The 21341-nt window shown below is 40.4% G+C and overlaps 1 protein-coding gene across 4 annotated transcripts in view; it reads right to left on the bottom strand.

The window, feature by feature from the left end:
• Positions 1–21341, bottom strand: part of RNF180 (ring finger protein 180) — a 122301-nt gene that overhangs the window by 4099 nt on the left and 96861 nt on the right. For all 4 annotated transcript variants that reach the window (XM_024194757.2, XM_024194758.2, XM_024194759.2 and 1 more), the window contains one exon: positions 19227–19352. In XM_024194757.2, coding sequence (XP_024050525.1) covers positions 19227–19352 — 126 coding nt within the window. The remainder of the gene's footprint in view (positions 1–19226; positions 19353–21341) is intronic.

Below are 21341 nucleotides of genomic sequence, written 5' to 3'. Positions count from 1 at the left end.
GCCGGCGGCTGGGGTCCGGAGGCAAGGGGGCTGCCTGAAGCCCATAGCGCTCGGGCGGCTCAGCTCTTAACAGAGCCGAAGAGTCAGGGGAGGAGCTGAGCAGCCGCGGGAGGGGAAGTGCCCGGCCGGCATTTTTCCCGGACATGTGCGGCTTTTTGGCAATTCCCCCCGGACGGGGGTTTGATTGCCGAAAAGCCGGACATGTCCGGGAAAAACCGGACGTATGGTAGCCCTAGGTTACTCACATGTTTAAAGGTAAGCAGAGGCTTAAGTTTTTGCAGGATATGGACCTTGCTTATGTTTACATTTGGAAAACATTACCATTACTTATTGAAAAATAGTGGAGTCTTGTTTACAACTTTTCCTGACGCTATAAAGATGTGATTTACATAAAAAACACATCTTGATTCAAAACCTGTATTTCAAATCTAGTTTTGATATTTAGAAGCATATTATCTGCTTCTCTTTTATAACACTTGTTAAACATCACTTCCAAATATAAATCTGGATTTATTTGATCTGATTTCCATTTTTTGGAATGAATTTGCAATTGACATTAAGTTCTATCACCAGTGTTATAACTGTGCTTTTATACATAAATCCTCAGTGTATATTACCCTCTCCAGAGGGTCCTAATCAAGATTGCTATGTGTGATTTGCTTTTATTTATTTCCACTCTTATAGTAAATACAACACAAAATGCCAGAAGGCTATTTTTGCATCAACAATTTTGAATCATCTTGTAATCAAAGTATAATTATGCAAACATTTAGTGACATTAGTTATGACTGGGTAGTTGCTAGAGCCTAAAAGATTTAGAGAAATATAATCCTTGATTTGTATCTCTATGTGATTTACTTTAAGCAAACCTTCATTAAATTTATCCTGGATTAGACTTTATAATGTAATCATTCTACATTCAAGAACAGCAATTTTAAAATAGGAAACTACTGCTATTCTATAATTGTTCTTCCTGTAGAAATCCACAGAAATGCTTCTGATACTGCATTAAGAAGATATACGACCAGATCCTGCTCACTTTATCCACATGAGTAATCCCACTGATTTCCACGAGCAAAGCAAACAGGATTTGACACCCAACATATGGAATAGATTTTAATTCCCTATTATTTGGATGTGTCTCCAAGCTAGTGCACTAAAAATAGCAGTGTGGACTTTGCAACTTGGGCAGTAGCTCCGGCTCTCAAACCCATTCTATCCTCTGAATCTAATCTGGGGCATCTAGCCTGAGTCTATGCCAGAGGCACAATGTCCACACTGCTATTTTTAGCACATCCACTAGCTATTCTAAGCCACACTAGCACAATTTGTCTACCTCCACTGTGAGACTCACTCCCAGCTGCAGTGTAGACATACCCTAACTTACCATCTGTTAATCAATTAAGATTCAGTTGAAAGTGGCAATAGTACAACTAGGCTAGAAACTAAATCCTTGCTCTCAACACGCGCTAGTAAAGAAAAAAAAAAAATGTTCCTTTGCCCTGAAATACATCGAAAACCTACTTGGATACGTTTAATTCATAGAAATTGGGAGCTACATTTTTCCACACTAAATCACTATGAAAAAATGTTACTGCAAAATCATTTAATCCACACTGTGCTTGTGGTCTCCTTTAGAAGAGTGATTCTAGGTGAGTAATTTCTGATAAGAAAAGGCCATTTGGGCCATCTTACAAAAATTAGTGTGTTGACAATCACTGTATAATTAGGGTTGCAAATGAGTTTTGAGTACAAGTCTCTGATTCTGGCAATCCCTCTAAACTATGTAAAAAAGTAATTTGTCTCAAAACTTGCAGACTCTTCTACTAAATTTTCATGACATGAACAAGGGTTCCTGAATTATGTCACCCTAAAAATAGGGGAATTTACTGGTGTTCAAAACCACTTAACAGATTTTGCTTCTTTAGAACAAGCACCCCTCCCAAAACCATCCCATCCAAAAAGCTGCCCCCCACCCCCCAAAAAAGAAGAAAACTAGAGAGGTGAAAAGACTATAAAGTCTAGTTTACTAGACTCATCCAGCTAAGATCTAGGGTATAATATTCAAAAGTGAATCAGGCACTTAGGAGCCTACATTCCTTTGACCTTCAATCAGAATTAGGCTCCCAGGTGCCTGAGTCATTTTGAAAATGGGACGGAACCACTAAGTACTTGTGAAAATTTCTTTTGGTGCCCAGGCCCAAAATTTAGTTGACTGAAATCTAATTTCAAAAGTTCATAACTTTGGATTATTTGAACATAGCTCAGCAATTTCAGCTTGACAAGCTCAGTATAAAATGTCACATTACTGGTGGAGATCTAAACCCGAAAGAAAAAATACATTGAAGTCCCTTGTTTCCTTGCACAGATAGAGAAGGTGATCAGGGTGGCCTTCCCCTCTGTCTAAAAGTAGACCTATCAAGGTGTGAATGAGAGAAGACTTCAGTTACCTTTAGGAAGCACATTTGGGGCCACTCCTAATGCCCATAAGCCTTAAGAGGGTTATAGGAGCCACCTTCAACCCTCCTGGCCTTTGTAGGGTCGCAAGTCTCTACTGAAACCACATCGGTTCATTTGGGGCTGAAGGGACTGTGCTGCATGTTGGCATGTGGGAGTCCAAAGAACCATACTATGGCTGAGACCTGTTCCCCATCCCTCCTCATCTAACTCCTCCTAAAGCTCATGAAGGTGCATTGTGGGGCATCAGTGACCTTCCTAATTTAAATATACACATTTGAAGAAAACATAGTACAGCACTCTAAATTAGAAAATATCAAAGTTAAGGTTGTCTGTGAAATCTTAACTCTGCTCCCTTGTATGTATGCATTTTGATACAGTCTTTGACAAGGGGACATACTATTTTATCCACAGGACCCCTGCCTCATTCACTGTGAAGGCTGAACAGTCTTTAGTGAATGATGCTGCTGTTCGATATTTAGGCTAAGATTCTTAAAATCAAGTTGATATCCATATTTAGATGCCTAAATAGGTGGCACTGATTTTCAAGTGCTGATATTTAAAACAAAAAATTAAACAAAGAAAGATTTCTATCGTGTTCTTAGTAGCATACCACAGCAACTGTTATTTGTTAGACAGCAGTAGAACTTTCTGTCCTGTATAGTATGCATATTCTGAGGAGACCTTGCAAGAGCAGCTTGTGTGGAGATATGCTTCACTGAGTGCCCTGTTTTATGAACAGAGTGAAGCAGATTTGTGATCCTGATCTTATTCAACGGTCGCTTTTCCATGTTCAATGGAACGAGGCAGGGAGTGCAGCAGAAAGTTGGAGGGCTCCAAAAGGAGCCTTGTCTCATTCCATAAACATCCTCACAAATCAAGGCACCTGTACATTAAAACAAGTTTTACTCAACACTTCATAAATATGCCAGCACAATCAGACATTGAATGAGAATTTCCACCCAAATCACAAGAATAAGCATGCAGAGTGCCACAGTAAAAACCTGCTCCTGTGTAACGGAAACAAGTCCATGTGCAAAGTAGGCTTTTTAGCCCTTATAAGTCACAGAAATCAAAAAGGATTTTCACAAAGCACAGAAAAAAGGCACATCTGTTACATATATCCCTGCCAAATTTCATGTTTCTACAACCTCATTCTGAAGATCTAGTGGTATTCAAAATAAAGTTGCAAACAATAATAAATTTTTCTTAATTTTTTAATTTGTTTGAACCCATTTTGCTCCAGCTTAAAAGAAATAAGTCACTCTGAGCTGAGGAAAATTTCAGTTAAAAAAAAAAAAGTCAGAATAATATGCAATTGAAAAAGAATACTTATATTGGACAGGCTTGTGCAACATTGGAATAATGAAGTTAACATGGAAGCATGTGGTGATTCTCCCAATTAAAACTACACCTACCAGTAGTGTGAAATGCAAGGCACTGATGTGGTGATATTAGGTAATACCACCACTCTTTGGTTTACTGCTATTTTATAATTGCTCTTTTTTAGTGGAGAAATTCCTCAGAATAGTCTGTTGGTTTCACTAATTTCACTATGAAATTACATTTATAATAATCATTAAGAGATTTACAGAATGATTGTAAAAGCATTTACTTTTTATATCACTTGCTATTTTTCTGACTGTAAAATATCACCCATTTTGTTTTGTTACATTACATTTGTGACTTGTATGAACGAAAACACACACACACACACACACACACACACACACACAAACTTAGCAATGGAGAATCTGTAAGCTAAACCCATCGTTTAAAAAATGAATAATTTATTTATTTATTGAAATACTCTGTACTCCTGATACTGTGTATGGTTTGATATACAGAAATTGAGAGTGGGGCTGCTGGCAGAGCATGTTCTGAAGGCTCGAAGATTTTGAAATTCAATTCCCCCCTTGAATCTGAAAAAGCCTGAATCAGAGAACCATCAGGGATCATTGTAAGACTGATCTTTCCCAGGCATCTAAACATGGAATGGGTGTGGAGTGGGGGGGGGGGGCAGGAAGGAGAGAGAATTGTAATTGTCAGGGCAGTGAATTGCCTCTGGCGGGTTATCTTAAATTGTCAGAGTTACTATATATTTTTAGGTTATGACAATGGCACCTACGCTATATGGATGTGTACCCCTTTTAGCATTTCTATAAATCAAAATCAGTCAAAATTCTGACAATTCTTTTGGATATCAATTAATTATTGGATCATAAAGTCAATATCAACAGTATTGGCCCAACCATACCCCTTTGAAACTGATGCGTGTTTTGCCATTGTTTACACTGACAGCAGTATCAAGTCCTGTCCATAGTTGATCTGACTCAGTCCAGAGCCCAGTACCTGACCCTACTAGCTGGACAGATGCCTGGGGGCATGAAGATCTGGAATCTTCCTCCCAGTCTGGCAGGCTAGAGATCAGCTGAAGAGCCACTTCATGGAGGCTACTCAAAGCAAATGGGTAGAGCAGGCTTCTTGGGGATTTATGTAGTCCCCAAATGAGTGGGAGGATGGGTGGATCTGTGCAGTGGTGGATTCACTGCCCCTCCTACAATCTGCCCATGCCCAGTCCCTGCTTGGTCACCCACCTATCTAGCCCACCCCCTTCTATAGCAGAATTACACCAGTTCGGCCACAAGGAGTCTGGCATAGTCAGAGAATATGCTGGATGTCCATCTACTATTATTTGATTAACTTTCATATGGGCAGAAAAAGTTATTTTCTTTGTGTGTATGTATATATATATATATATATATATATATAACCTATTACCTATTACTCATTTGCAAATTCAGTTGAGCTCAATTAACATGCAGGTTGCCAGACATCCTTAAATAATCTCCAAATTGACTTCTGACAGTCATGTGTTTCATCAGGATTTGAGCAATAGTGATACCAAATGATGGACATTCTGTTGGGCTTATATCATTTATACCTGCTTTTCCAATCATTCTGATTCTGTAGGAGTGCCAAATATCCACTATGTTCTACATAGTTATAGCTCATTCATTGAGACCCTGTCATAAGGCAACTAACATAACAATGGAAAGAAAATCATATTAGAGTCAATAGTGGTATAACCTTTAATTTATCAGAAAGCTATTGCTAAAATGATTAACATAGATTTGATTCTTTGGACATTACAAGAAAAGAAGTAATTAGGCAACTTAGAGAAATTTAGTCCCCAGATATCAGTTGATGATAAGAACCAATGTTTTTCCTAAGTAACATCATAACTATTGGTACCTCCATAAGCAATCTTGTATTCTCTCGCTGTTTTATACAGCCCACAGAACTGTGAAATTAGAATCTAGATAATTATATTGGAAAATGCTCAATGTTTACAAATAAAAGTAAAGTATCGGATTACAGTGGCAGGATCCCAACAAAGGCAGTCAGCAGCAAGGGTCAGAGCAGAGGCAAACCTGAGACTGGGACTAGCAGAGGACTTCATAGTCAGGTTCAAGGCCTGCGTCAATACCCAGGGTCAGAGTCCAAGTCTGGAAGCAAAGTCCAAATCAAGCTAAGGTCAAAGCCAGGAATTGAGGAGCAGGAGGGGTCATGGTAACGAAGATATCCACACTGTTGCCTAAACACTTCCTGGGTGCTCTTTGGGTTTACATAGGGCAGGGAGCCAATCAGGAGCCATGAGGCTGTTGTCTGTCAAACCCTTGAACTTTCCATGGTCTGTGTCCATAGCAGGTCATGGGAATGGAGCACAAACAGGTTACAGTTACTGTTGGGTGGCAGCCTGGTGATACAAGTTGCCTGGTAGTGCTGCAGTCCTGGGCTCTGGACCCTAAGGGCCTTATGTATTATTTACATACAAATCTTATCATTAAGTTCTTGCTTCAATAAAGTTATTTCCTATACATACAGTAGTTATTTCACATTGTAACTTCCAATACTTTTCCTTGAGGTTTTACAAAGGATCACCAATACTTCTTTTGTACTGGTTCCTACAGTACTTAACATATATAAAATTACACTGAGTTCCAGCATAGCTTTCCAAGTTTTAAACCCTAAAAGCCAAAACATATTAAAAAAACCCGCTTCTTTGAGTTCAGCATCCTTTTTGGCCTTTCACTGTTAAGTGCACAGCCAAACTCTTAGGCAATTTACGCCTCTCGTAAGTAATATACAGGCCTTCAAAAAAGCCTTGCACCATTGTTCATCTGAAGTCTTTTGCTCTTTGAAATATTGCAAGATTAATTTAATGTAATTTAATTCAAAATTACAAACTTTTACAGCTGCCACAGAAAACTGGCAGCCTTAGTTTGGACAGGAAATGAAGGTGAGATTTTCAGTGTAAATAAGATGAACTGCCATTCAATGAGGTTTATTCTCCTATTTATAAGTTTGGTATTTGAACACTAACTCTTGCTATCATTAATTTGAGTTTATAGACTTAAATTCCATGGACCTCAATAGAATGCTTTTGTCTGTTTTGTTGTATTCCACACAAAGCAGCAATAATATTCTGAACATTAAATAGATAACCAAATACAAATAAGTGACAGCAATAACCACATGCTGTTTTATGGAGTAATAATTTGGTTCTCACTGATTAAAATACAAGACAGAAAGCTGAATAGTATCTCTTAATGAGGGATCAGATTGGTAAAAAATATAGTGAAAGACAGATACTGTAGTGCATGACCTTACAGAACCTTCTGTAGTGCATGAATTTACAAAACCATGTAAAACTCATGCAGGCGGTTTGCATGTACACTCTTACTTCCATAATCTAGCATTATTAATGTCAACAAAAAGTTGTTTGCTATTTTTTCAGTGCACCACATTGACCAGTTTCATTAAAAATATTTAGCCCATACTGGAAAGTGGCTGTGCACAGTCCCTCCCCACATTCAGAATGTAAAGCTAGCAACAGTGTCTTTTCCTGTCTCAGACTTTCTTCCCTTGGACATAAGCACACGAAAGAAGAACTGAGGGTTGTGGGGGGGAGAGATGAGCCTAGATTTGCTAGAATACCCATACTTTCTCCATCCAGACATCTGTGCTAATTCTATAATTAATACTTTGAGAGACATGAGCTTATTGGCGTCTCTGCATCTTGGAATGCATGCTAAAATAGGAGTAACTTAATTTTACGCATCAGGATGTAACAGTTATTGCAGGAGTCAGGATGGAATTCTGACACCCACTTGCCAGGCACATGATTGTCCAACTAGCAACAGGTGCATTATGTGGTGGGTTTGGTTTTTTCCCCCCCTCTTCTGAAGCATTCGGTATTGACTGCCCTAAAGGCAGCATACCAGATGTTAATTGTATGGCAAATCCTATTTTCCTCTTCTAAAACCACAAAACTTTACCAGTCAAGGTTGCTAAGTAACAATAATATAAATTATGTATCACAGTTTACAAAATCCAAATACTTAAAACCAGTAAATGAACAGGTAAGGATGTCATACAATAGGTTGCTCTGCACATATAGGGCTAGATAGAACTTTCAGTCTTAGCCCTGTTTAGGGGGCATAGAGCTGCGCTATACCAGGGGCACCACCAAAAGTTACAGTTCCTCCCCTGCTCCCCTCACTCAGAGGGAAATAAGTTGTCTCGCCCCTTTTCAAGGTGCAGCTTATATTCCCCTGTGGAGGGGATCATGAAGGCCTGGCTCCTCTTACTCCCTGTCCATCTGCAGCCCCTGCTGTTGCTCCTGCACCTAGGAAAATCCAAGCAGCTCAGAGAGAAGCTACTTACTCCCCCTGTAGCACAGGTCTAATATGATGGGGCACAATCTAACCCAGGATAAACACATTGTTAACATTCTGCATTTTAAAGAAACGTTTCACCACAACACCACAAGTTTATTAGATGTATAATATGTATTATACTTATCTGAATTTTCATAGGTAAATAGTTTCATTCTAGGCAATGGTTCTCAAACATTTCTATGGGGTGGACCCCATCCTGATAATGACACTGTCTTGTGGAAACCTTCCCTCCATTTGTGATTGTACAGATCATCTCCCCTATAACTAACAACCACACAGGACACCTCCCTTACATTTCACAACCACTTTGCTTTCCTGTGGTAACACATCAATGATTTACATGGAAAAGTAATGCTAGGAAAATATTTAACATTCTGACTTCCATGACTTCTCTAGTCTCAATCCCTTCTTCACACACTCTGCTCCTCCTCTTCCATTGACTCAGTCACTGACTTTCTTCCTTGAACTTCCACTACCCTCTATTCTTTTGTCCCTCTCTCCTACCTCAAGGTCAATTACTCAAACACAGATTACGCCTAACATACACTTCATCTGCTCCAGCTCACTTCTCAGTGACTTCTTCTGAAAGGACCCACAATCATGCCGACGTCTTCCATTACAAAGTCATTCCCTTCTTCAGTTTGCCATCTTCCTGATCGAACTACACTATTTCTCTACCCTCCTTGATTCCCATGTTCACCATTCTAGAAGCCCATTCACCTTCTGACTTCTTTCTAAGCCCTTCGCCATTCTTGTCCATCCTCTCTTTCCATGCAAGATTTGTTGTTCTCTTTGGAAAAAATCAGCAGATTCCTCACACCTTCTCTTTCAACATCCTCTTCTCTTCCCATCACCAACACTGAGATTTCTCACCAGTTTTCCTTCTCTAACCCCTCCAGCTACCCAGTGGCCCCTTACCCTTCCCATCACTATTGTTTCCTTTCTCACCCTCCGCAACTTTTCACCCTCCTTCTAGTTTCTTCTCTACAGAATAGAAGAATGCTCCGATTCCCTCATCCTTAAAATAAATTCATGCTTGACCCAACCTTCCTCTCCAGCAATGAATTAATCTCCCATTTTCCCTTTCTTTTCCACAATCTGTGAAGTCACCATCACCTTAAATTCCTAAATTCCTCTCCTTCATGCCACCCCTAATCTCCTCCAGACCAGCTTCTAACCTATTCACTTTACTGACACTGCTCTCAAGCAAAGTCTCTAATGACCTATTCCTAGCCAAATCTTAGGGCCTCTACTGCATCTTCATCTTCTTTAACCTCTTGGCTACTTTTGACCCTGTTAAATATACCCTCCTCCTTGAAATCCTGTCCTCACTTGGCTTTTGTGATTCCATCCTCTCTGGGTTCTCCTCTTACTGTTCTGGTTATTCTTTCAATGTCTTCTTGGCTAGTTCTCCTCCTCTCCCTTTCACTTTCCATGAGGCTTCACTTATGAAATACTCCTCTTTTGCCTCAGCACCCTTTCTTTGGGTTATCTCATCCCCTCTCAAGGCTTCTTCTACTACCATCTTTACACTGAACACTCACAAATCTACCCTTTCACTCTTGTTTGTCTCAGTCCAATTCTATCTCTGGGCCTCTCTAACATTTCTTCTTGGAAGTCTTGTTGTCAATTTAAATTTAATATAGCACAAATGGAATTCATCTTCCTTCCTAAACCCTCCCCAGTCTCCTCTTTCTCTATCATTGGTGAGAACCGAAGGCTAACTGGGAGAGATGGTCAGGCTTTTAGGTTCACTGGCTTGTCTCTATCCAGGTCCTTAGAAGTTCTGGAGCCACATCATTTATTGAAAGAATATGACTCAGTATCAGTTTTATAAATGTTATTAAAACTTTGAAACAAACACACAAAATCAAAAACAAAATCACTAAAGCTAAGCTACAATTAAAGAATTTTTCACTTGACCAGAGCTCGGAGAGCCGAAGAATAAAACAATACAACTATCAAATAAAAATCAAATCAGCAGAGATATTCCAATACAGGCCATAAAACAACACCAATAAGTGGAAGTTTGACAATGCTGGTCTAGCAGTTTACAGCTGACAACTTTAAAGTTCTTAGGACATTTAAAGGAACAATAGAAATCACACTTTCAGGAGTATCTTTATGAGACTATCTTTTAAGCCTTTTTACAATTGGGGAAGTTTCTTCTTCTGGCACTTTCTTCATGTACACCTTACATACAATCACACTTTCACACCCAAAAATTAAAAAATAAAAAGCCTGGGCCATCTCCCAGCTAATAAAAACAAAAGACAAACATAAAAAAAGGAAAAACAGGATATTTAAGATATAACAGTGGAACTCTTCAGCTCTCAGTGTTCTGTATTCTCATGAAATTGGAACTGGAACTTCAGTCAATCAGCCAGACAGTGTTGCTAGAACAGCACTATTCATGAGCGGGCTTTCTTTAAGTGCTGAGAGAGAGACTGCTGAAAGGCTGCAGAAGCCTATTCATTGATGTCATGACTTCTTCTCTCTGAAGTGATCAGTCTTGGGCAGGGGTGCTAGAACAATTTGTACAGTGGGGGTGCTGAGAGCCATTGAACCAAACTATAAACCCTGTATATGATGGAAACCACTTCAAGCCTGGGGGTGCGACAGCACAGCCCCCTCAGCACCCTTAGTTCCAGCACCTATGGTCTTGGGGTTCTGGAACTTCAGTCTTCCTTTGGATGACTTGCTGACCCAATAGGCGAGGCTTCTTGGCCTGATCCTTGATTCTTATGATTTGTGAGCTTTGCTCACTCCATTTAGCAGTGCTGCCCTCTAAAGACTTTAGAGAAATGAGGTGCAAAGTCTACCTTGGAGGCATGTAACTTGGTCCAAACATCCTTGAATTAGGTCATCCTTACCCAATGTCAACCCAGGAAAGTCCTGCTTAAGCCAGTATCTTTAAAAATATTTGTTGTTTAAATACCAGCAACTGTAAGTATGGGATCCCCCTAAAGTATCAAAAACACAAAATACAAGACCGCTTTTTGAATAAGCTGATAGGGTCTTGTCTGAGTGAAAAGGTCTTGAGAGGACATAATATCACCAGTTTATGGAAAGTTTGACCCAAATCCTATAAATATAAATTGAAAAGATTTGGCAAGAGCCAGGCACTCAGCATTCATTCATCAGCAAAATTAAAATTAAATTTGAACATTTTATGACCAGATGTTACCATTCTTGCAAACAAGACAATGTAGTAATCTTTATATATTTAGGAGCAAGGCCATAAAGCAAATAGCTTATCTTGCAAAACTTTCATTTTGATAGAAAAAAAATTATTGTAATGCTTATCAAGACAGAACTCATTTAAAACAAAAATAATTCAAATTTTAAAATGTCTGTATCACCATATACCCTATTTCTCTCTCACATTGTTGAGAAGTGTTAATCCCTATCCCACCAGGCCTGTAACCTGATTGTCATCTTTGACTCTCCCAACCTTTGTTTTGCAAATCCAGATCATGTCCAATGTTGTCACTTTTTCCTCTAAACATATCTAAGATTCAGACTTTTCTCTCCATCCACACAGCTAAAATGCTAACCTAAATCCTCATTATGTCCTGACTTGACTTGTAGTCTCAGCATTTCTGGCTTCCATGAATGACATACATATTCCTGCTCCAGTTTGTTCAAAATACAATTGTTAAATTCAGCTTTCTTGCTCATCATTGTAATCATGTCACCCCATTCTCCGAATGTCTCCACCGGTTTCTCCTTTCCTACTGCATCAAATTCAAGCTTTTTGTTCTCATTTTCTCCAATGTAATTGTTCTCCAATCAATTACACTGTTAAAAATTCACATTTTATTTACAGTCTGAATTTGTCAAGTTTCATCTTTCAACCATGGGATCAGGTTATACCCTTCTCTGCTAGATCAAACAGCCCATTATTAAATCTTTCTTTCCCCATGTTGATATTTATAATCAAGTCACTCCTTAACCTTCTCTTTGTAAAACTGAATAGATTGAGCTCTTTGAAACTATCACTGTCAGGGCTGTTTTTAAATCCTTTAATCATTCTCATGGCTCTTCTCTCAACCCTCTCTAATTTATCAACATCTGTCTTGTGGACACCAGAACTGGACCTAGTATTCCAACTGCAGTCACACCAGTGCTAAATATAGAAGTAATATAATCTACCTACTCCTACTTGAGGTTCTCCTGTTTATGCACCCAACAACTGGATTAGCCCTTTTGGTCACAGCATCGTACTGGGAGCTCATGTTCAACTGATGATCTTCCACCACTCCCAAATCTTTTTTAGAGTCACTGCTTCCCATCCTATAAGTATGGCCTACATTCTTTGTTTCTAGATGTGTGCATTTAAAATGTATATTGTTTGCTTGTACCCAAGCAATCCAGATTACTCTGAATCAGTGACCTGTCCTCCTCATTATTTACCACTGCCCCAATTTTTGGGTTATCTGCAAACTAATGACAATTTTCTGTTTTCTTCCAGGTCACTGATAAAAATGTTAAGTAGAATAGGGCTAAGAACTGATCCCTGTGGGACCCCATTGGAAACACATCCACTCAATGATGATTCCACATTTAAAATTACATTTTGAGACCTATTAGTTAGCCAGTTTTTAATCCATTTAATGCGCCATGTTAATTTTATATCATTCTAGTTTTTTAATCAAAATGTTGTACCAAGTCAAAAGTCTTAGAGAGTTCTAAGTATATTACATCAACATTACTTTCATCAACCAAACCTGTCATCTTCTCAAACAAAGATATCAAGTTAGTTTGAAAGGACCTATTTTCTATAAACCCATGTTTATTTGCATTAATTATATTACCCTCATTTAATTCTTTATTGATCAAGTCCCGTATTAGCTACTCCATTATCTTGCCAGGGATTGATGTCAGGCTGCCAGGAGTCACCCTGGGCCATTCCATTCATTGAGCCTTTCTAAAAATTGACATAACATTAGCTTTTATCTTCTGTCCCCTATACCTATGAAGTTGAAAGGTTCTGTCCTGAAACTAAACTTGAGGGTCTGCAATGCTCAGGAATGACTGTTATTAAGTGTTGCACTGTACTTTATTATCCCCTGCACTGCTATATCTGTGAGAATCCAGATGTCCAGGAAAAAACCCCTCAAAGCTAATCAAAGATGCCTATAGAAGTATGCTATAATAAACAACACTGGGTAATTTATAAAGGGTACTTACGATCCAGTTATGCTCTGTCACTGTAGGAAGCGTCTACCCTATGGTGCTACAATGGTATAGCTACAGCACTGTAACTGTGCTGCTGTAGTGCCCGGAACATAGACATGCCCTAAGTGAACTGCTGAATGTGCATGGGTTGAGGTGCACTGGCAGAGCTGGAAGGGTGGGGGGGGGGGGTTGGGGTGCACTGGCAGAGCTGTGGGGTGCCATGTGTCCCTTACCTGAGCCCCTAACCTTTCTCCCTTCCCTTACCTCCCATCCCCATTTATCCTGTGACCCATAACACCCCTCACCTTGCTGCAGCCCCAAACCCCAATTCCCCTTTCCCCATCCACTAGTGCCCTTCACCCTTCTAAGAAGCATTCACATGTCTGATTTTTCCCCCCCCGAAGACTTTGATTATATTCCCCTCAAAAGAAAACTGTCAAAGAAACTCATAAATTGTAGCAAATTCCAGCCACTCTGTCCAAAACTTCTTTTGTCTTAGGTGAGGGCTTGTGATTAACTTATCCTTAGACAAGTCAAACTGAATGGTGAGTTCACAGCCAGCAATCTCAATGACATCTGTGATTCATCCAGTCATTAGTATGTCTCAGGCTACGTCTTCACTACGGGGGGGGGGGTCGATTTAAGATACGCAAATTCAGCTACGCGAATAGCGTAGCTGAATTCGACGTATCGCAGCCGACTTACCCCGCTGTGAGGACGGCGGCAAAATCGACCTCCGCGGCTTCCCGTCGACGGCTCTTACTCCCACCTTCGCTGGTGGAGTAAGAGCGTCGATTCGGGGATCGATTGTCGCGTCCTGACGGGACACGATAAATCGATCCCTGAGAGGTCGATTTCTACCCGCCGATTCAGGCGGGTAGTGTAGACCTAGCCTCAGACTACATCTACACAGCCCTGAAGTTTGGGCTACAGAGCATGAACTGCAGAGTGCATTATGGTGCTGTCCAGGTAAATAGTTTGCATTAATGTTGCCTTTTTAAACAGGATTAAGTTAATGAAAACTAGGTTCCTTTTAGTTCATACCTGCAACATCCACAGCGCAGCGTGATAGTGTGTGCTGCAATTCACAACTCTGTAGTCCAAATTGCAGAGATGTGTAGACAAGCCCTCAGTTTAACAGTGCAAGCAGAAGATGTAAACCATTTTTGGGAGGGGGGGGGGGAGGAAAAAAAAAATGAGATGTAATCCAGGAATCCCCAATCAAAAGACTCCAAATTTGGATCAGTAGTCCTACCCTGAGCTCCCTTAAGGCTCAGCAAATTTAAAAACAATCCAATTAACTGTTTAGATTTTAGAGGACATATAAGAGTAAAGCTTTAAGGCATATAAAAAGGCAGGAATGGAAACTCTCTCTGTTTTTCTATACTGGCACATGCGCACTGTAAAAAGTGTACATTTTCTTAATCTTTGGGTGGCCCAAACTGAGATCAGTATTAAGTGGTGCCTTGGATAAAATTCGACAGATTGAGACCATGCTGATCCACAGCACAACAATAGTTTGAGCTCTAGCTCTGCACAAAAAAAGAAAAATCTAGAAACTTTTTGAAAAATGGCTATTTTTTCCCAGGGCTTATATCTCCACAAACCCTAGCTCTAATGACACCAACGTGGGTCACTAATCCTACCCTGCACCTCCTGAGGCGCATCATATTACAAAGGAATCTGACTAAGCAAGCGGATTTTAGAAGACTTGCCTATAGGGGCGCTGCCACACCAGCATGATTACCTTGTAGACAGAAAGTACGTTAATTTTTTATAACAAATGTAATGCTCTAATTCAGCAGTTCTCAAACTGTGGGACAGGACCCCAAAGTGGGTCGTGACCCCATTTTAATGGGGTCGCCAGGGCTGGCATTAGACTTGCTGGAGCCCAGGGCTGAAGCCCAAGCAGGGCCGGCTCTGGCTTTTTTGCCGCCCCAGGCAAAAACGCCTCCGGCCGCCCCCCCCCCCCCCCGCCGGCGGGGGGGGGCGGGCGTCGCTCCGGCGGGGGCTCCGCTCTCCCCTCGGTGGCTGGGGGCAGGGCGGCGACGGGCGGGCGGGCGGGGCGCCGGGGGGAGGGCGGCGAGCCCGGCTGTGGCCCCGCTCCCCCCGGCGGCCGGAGCGCCGCGCCGCCCCCCCTCCAGGTGCCGCCCCCAAGCACCAGCTTGGGTGCCTGGTGCCGGCCCTGAGCCCAAGCCCCACCAGGCTTCGGCCCTGGGTGGCAGGGCTCTGATTCCAAGTCCCCCTGCTTGGGACTGAAACGCTTGGGCTCCCCCTGTCTGGGGCAGCAGGGCTCAGGCTTCAGTCCCCCATCCTGGGGTCATGTAGTAATTTTTGTTGTCAGAAGAGAGTTATGGTACAATGAAGTTTGAGAACCCCCGCTCTAATTGAATATTAGAATACCAGTTAATATAGTATACAAGTGGATCTGGCTTTGATAAGTGTTTTATATAGCGTGAGTTCAATTGTCTTCTTGACTACACCTGTGAAGTCTCATTTAATTTAAGGGGCTTATATAAATATAAATGAATGCAGAATTTGGCTTATGATGTCCAATGTATAAAAGTCTATCTAGGCATGTATTTACTTACACTTACCACAATTTAAAAAAATTAATCCAGTCCCTTCTTTAAATATCTTTTTAAGCTCTGGTTTTGCAGAGGCTCTTCAATTCCAGAAAGAGTTACTTTACAATTTCATCTTCAAAAATAAAGCAAAAATGAATGCTAGAATATAATATAATCTCTTGGTTTAGCTCTTACATAAAACAAGTGATCTTTCATCAAAACATTTCTGATGAGTTTATTTTTTGGTAATTGTATACTTATAGTACAGTTTTATGCACTCTTGTGAAATATTTCAAGCACATTTTGAAGTCCCTCTTTTGTATGTGCAGTTAGCACATCTGCAAATGGGTATCTGCATATGCAAACTGACTATCAGGGCATCTAATTACTGATTAAGACATGCAAATGAGTTATACATTCAAAAGAATTATGTATAAAAGGGAGGCCCTTAAAATTTTTGTCCCTAAGCTCTATCACACAGCATGACAAATTGGCAAAAATCAAAGCATCTGCCAAAATTGTGGAGGTACTCATTGTTTCCCTTCCTGTTTTCTCCCAGGAGAATGATCTCTCTAAACAAGATGGGTTAAGCAAATGCAAGCACGTTTGGTGGAGTGGACTTTGTATGAATAACTTCCTTTGCCTGAACTCTTCTTACTATTTCCATGACCCTGTGGATTTTAATGTTCTATGTACTTAATACAACCTTCAAAAAGATAAGATGTAAACAAAATATTTTCTTTCATACAGATTAGGTGTTTTATTATGAAAATTCACACTCTGTCTCTAACAATACATCATTTCTTGAACACTGAATGTTTTGAAAGCCCAGACATCTGGGCACCCATATATACAATGCACTCCATTTAAAATATGGTTCATACAGCAATTGGTTGCATTTGACAAAAAGGTTTTCAAAATAAAGAGTATAATAAATATTTTATCTGTTCTAAGAAAAACAATCACAGTGGAGATGTGCTATACTGATGCTTGGAAAAGAAAAGCTAGCAAGGAGTTCTCAGGACTAGAAATAGAAAAGCTACAGTACTGAGTATTTTTGTGTAAAGAAAATAAGAATCTGTGAACATGTTCTTTGCTACTTAGATTCTGAAAGACAACAATTTTACATTTTTCAGGACAATTCTCACAGCAATTATGATTTGTACGGTGCCTAGGGATCATTTTATATCCGTGAATAAATTCAGAAAATAAAATTGCTGGTCCAGATCTCAAGCCTATAATAATCCTGCACTTTATACAAGTTTGGATCAGTTCAGATAAAATAAATCTTCCTACATAATCTAAAGTCTGTTCAGCTGTCAAAAGCCGCCTCCTGCTGACATCTAGCCAAATCCATTGTGGACTTACACTCTCATCAGATCTGGCATTCTCTAATGGGAGGCTATTATCTTCGAGGTTCATTTATTCTGACTTCCACACTATTAAAGCTGAACACCACATTTTGGGGTGCTTTTGTCCTGTGGGAAGCCTGTCTTGCTAAATTAGAAGACAACAACCAGCTCTGCACTAACTACTACAGCTGTTGGGTATGTAATACCATCAGTTCTCTATACACTTCCTTCACAGCCACAAAATGTGTTCTTATACTTAAGCAATGCAGTGAAGTATTGTACTGTAAAAAGGAAGGAACCCTCACCTTCAAAGGTCTGGACATTCCAGTCCCTGCCTACATCACTGCTACTTTCTAATCACATCCACCAGTACTACCAACTTCACTGCATCTTTTGTTTCCTTCTCCTCTAATTTCACCTCCTGCCTGAAATCCTTATCCCAGAAACTCAGACTCGATTCATTCAAATCCTTCCTTAAAATCCATTTCTTCCACAAAGTCGACGAACGCTGACCTATTTCAGTATTATGCTGTTACTACCCCAATTAATAAAAATACAGTCTAAGCCATAACCATTCTCCAGAGCTTATGGTGTGCTTGTTTGATCATTGCCTTTTACAGCTTGATCTTGCAAACAGCAATTCTGATAGGTGCCAAGAGTGCCCAACTCCCTCTATGCCCAGTATCTTGCCCAGTGGCATCTTAGACTGTAGTCCCCTAAGGACAGTGACCTTGTCCTTATTTATTTATGTTCTGTCTGAGCTGAGCATGCAATTGGCACTTAATAAATAAGTGAAATAACATTACCAACTATGTGCCCATGTTTGCTCTTTACTGTGTTACAACAATAACATAAGCCCACCGTAAATATAATATAAAAATAAAAATGGCTGAAAGAGAAAAAGAAAAGAAAGTCATGTGCTTGCTATTCCTTAGTTGCTGTCAGGAGCTTTTTGCCTGTGAGCAATACCAAAGAAGTCCTGCCAAACCATTAAACTTCACAAGTCTATGTGCACAATATTGATGCCCTGGAGCATTTCTTGTTGTTTTCAGTGTCAAAATGATGACCTTGGCTGACCCAGTTTTATAAGTAGTAACCTAGAACTCACCTTATTTGACCTGCGAACAGGACTTGGTGATAGAGTCACCAAGAAAGTTAAAAATAGGTGACATATTTTTGACACGTTTTTAGAATCAAAGAGCCTTGGTCTTAAAAACAGGAAAAATTATTGTAGGCAAGACAGTACTCGAGAGAAGTATTCTCACAACTAGAATATTCTGATCACCTGGTGTTATAGCACACCACCAGCTATAACAGCAAATATAGATGGAGCCCAAGAAAAGAAAAAGACCTTGGACTGAAATAAAGGGATACACTGGGGAAGAGGGAAAAATCAGACATTTTAATACTCTAGTCGACACTAAATAATTTTTAGTTAACAGCCAATATTTTGGTGTTAAATTAGTTACAAGAGGACTATTGTTTCCTGCATAAATAGATACAATATTGCAAAGTGAAAAAATAACAAAGGACATAAAATGACGGTTAAGCATTTCTTATTCTGTTTCATGTGCAGAAAGCCAGCAGTATTCGGCCCTATTTAATAGATTTCTAAACTGGCATTTTACACTTTTACAAGAGAATGATTCTGTGGTTTCTTTCTAATGACCACACCTGGGACGGAAATTTTTCACAAAAAAAACCAAATACCTCTCTATGTTTATAAAAGATTTTCCAAAATGTGTGTATAGTTGTATATACAATTACTGTAACTGTGCATGCACACTGGACATTTAGATTTATAACTAAACATTTGCACATGAAAATTAAGACCTAATTGCACATGACCATGCTTGAAAACTAGGCTCTGCATGTCTACAGTGTTATAGTGTCCAAACAGTAATGTTTTTTGCAACGATTCTTACCTTCACAAACTCTGAATGGTTTCCTGCAGCTGGGCAGGGGCCATTTTGCAGAACTTGATTTTTGAAAGCTTTCTTTTGATTTTAAATATTCTGTCGGGAAGGAAGATTTCGTGGAGTTGTTCAGTTCTGTAATTAACGGAAAAGAAGATATAATTATAAAATGAATACATTCAGAAAAGGTATTTGGACAAATGCATAGTACAAAAAATAAAAATGTCTTATCTATTGTATAACATCTCTGTAATTACTACATGTCTTTAGATCTTTTCAAGTTGAGGAAGATCAAGAGAATGAGATTTTGCAGATACAGAAAGCATAATTCTTAAATTTATTCTTCAACCTCCTTATCTCCAAGCTTCCTACCGGCAAATGAAATTAAGACCAAGAAAAAATACTTTGCGGAATTACAAATATTCCACTTTTAAAATTAAGCAGGAAAACACATTAAAAATAGATGCAGAGAAGCTATAAGTGACCACAGGCAGCGTACATCACACACTTACTCAAACAATCCCTATTACAAAGTAGTGATGACCCAATGTGCAGACATACACAATTAGATCTAATGTACAATTAGATAATCTTGGTAAACATTAGTAAATATAAAAGCATTTTCATGAACATAGAGTCTATACATCTGATTGTGATTCCATTACTCAGGTTACATTCTGGTATTTCCTTTAAACACAGTGATACAATACCAGTTATCAAGCCTAGTAGACAGGATTGGGGATTGAAAAATTGTCTAGAACATTTATTTACAGCAGATGTGGACAAACTTTTTGGCCCGAGGGCCACATCTGGGACAGTGTATGGTGAGCCATGAATACTCACAAAATTGGTGTTGGGGTGCGGGGGGTGCAGGCTCTGGAGTGGGGCTGGGGATGAGAGGTTTGCAGTGCAGGAGGGAGCTCCGGGCTGGGGCGGGGGTTGGGGTGCAGGTAGGTGAGGGCTTCAGCTGGGGGTGCAGGTTCTGGAGTTGGGCTGGGGATAAAAGGTTTGGGGTGCAGGAGGGTGCTCTGGGCTGGGATCAAGGGGTTTGGAGGGTGGGAAGGGGATCAGGGCTGGGGCAGAGGGTTGGGGCACAGGGGGAGACTCAGGGGTGCAGGCTCTAGGCAGTGCTTACCTCAAGCGGCTCCTGGAAGCAGCGGCATGTCCCTTCTCCAGCTCCTATACTGAGGTGTGGCTAGGCAGCTCTGCACGCTGCCCCATCTGCAGGCACCGCCCCTGCAGCTCCCATTGGCTGCAGTTCCCAACCAATAGGAGCAGCAGGGGTGGCACTTGGGGCAGGGGCAGCATGCGGAGTGGAGCCCCCTGGCTGTCCCTACGCATAGGAGCTGGAGAGGGGCTATGCTGCTGCTTCCAGGAGCCGTGTGAAGCAGACCCCGACCCTGCTCCCCAGCTGGAGCGTGACAAGCCCCAGACCCCTCTTCCCCAGCAGGAGCTCGAGGGCGGGATTAAAATGGCTGGCGGGCCGAATTCGGCCTGCAGGCCGTAGTTTGTCCACCCCTGATTTACAGTCACACCCATATTGTGGGTTAACAGGAATTATTTAATGAATGCTGATTGGAACCAAAGACACTTTCTTGGGGGATGGGATTAATAACCCTCTGGGATAAAGAGTTATTAGTCCCAAGCAGCCATTAATTATTTAAGAAATATTTGGGGGCAATTTTATTATTCTAAAACGTTCTGAAAATAGGAACACAACCCAGCATGGGCAGGACCTTGCTGGCCACATTAACCTGCCTATAGCAATACACCCAAAGAAACCAACAGTGAGAAAAGAAAAAAAAAAATCTTTAAAATGTTTTCCCTACCATAGCAAGGAACAGGACTGCAGATTCAAGAGATAGATTTGCAGAATCAGTGGGTAAGAGGAAAGGCTTTTAAAATCCAAGCATTGGCTACCAGAACTATGGGATTCCCTTCCAGGGCCAAGTCAATGTGGCTTCCATTGACTACTAATAGTTGTGATCACAATTTCAAATTGTGCCTTTAAAAGACAGAGGCCACTTAAGGCTCAGATGAAAATCAAGCCCCAGATACACACAGTCATTGGGTTCAGTATATTACTTTAAAAACTTTGATACAGTTTTATGTACAGCCCTAGAT

The sequence above is a fragment of the Terrapene carolina genome, unplaced genomic scaffold (assembly GCF_002925995.2).
Source record: "Terrapene carolina triunguis isolate 2854851 unplaced genomic scaffold, T_m_triunguis-2.0 Scaffold69, whole genome shotgun sequence".
NCBI classification, from domain to species: Eukaryota; Metazoa; Chordata; order Testudines; family Emydidae; genus Terrapene; species Terrapene triunguis.
This window is presented reverse-complemented; position numbering and strand designations above follow the sequence as displayed.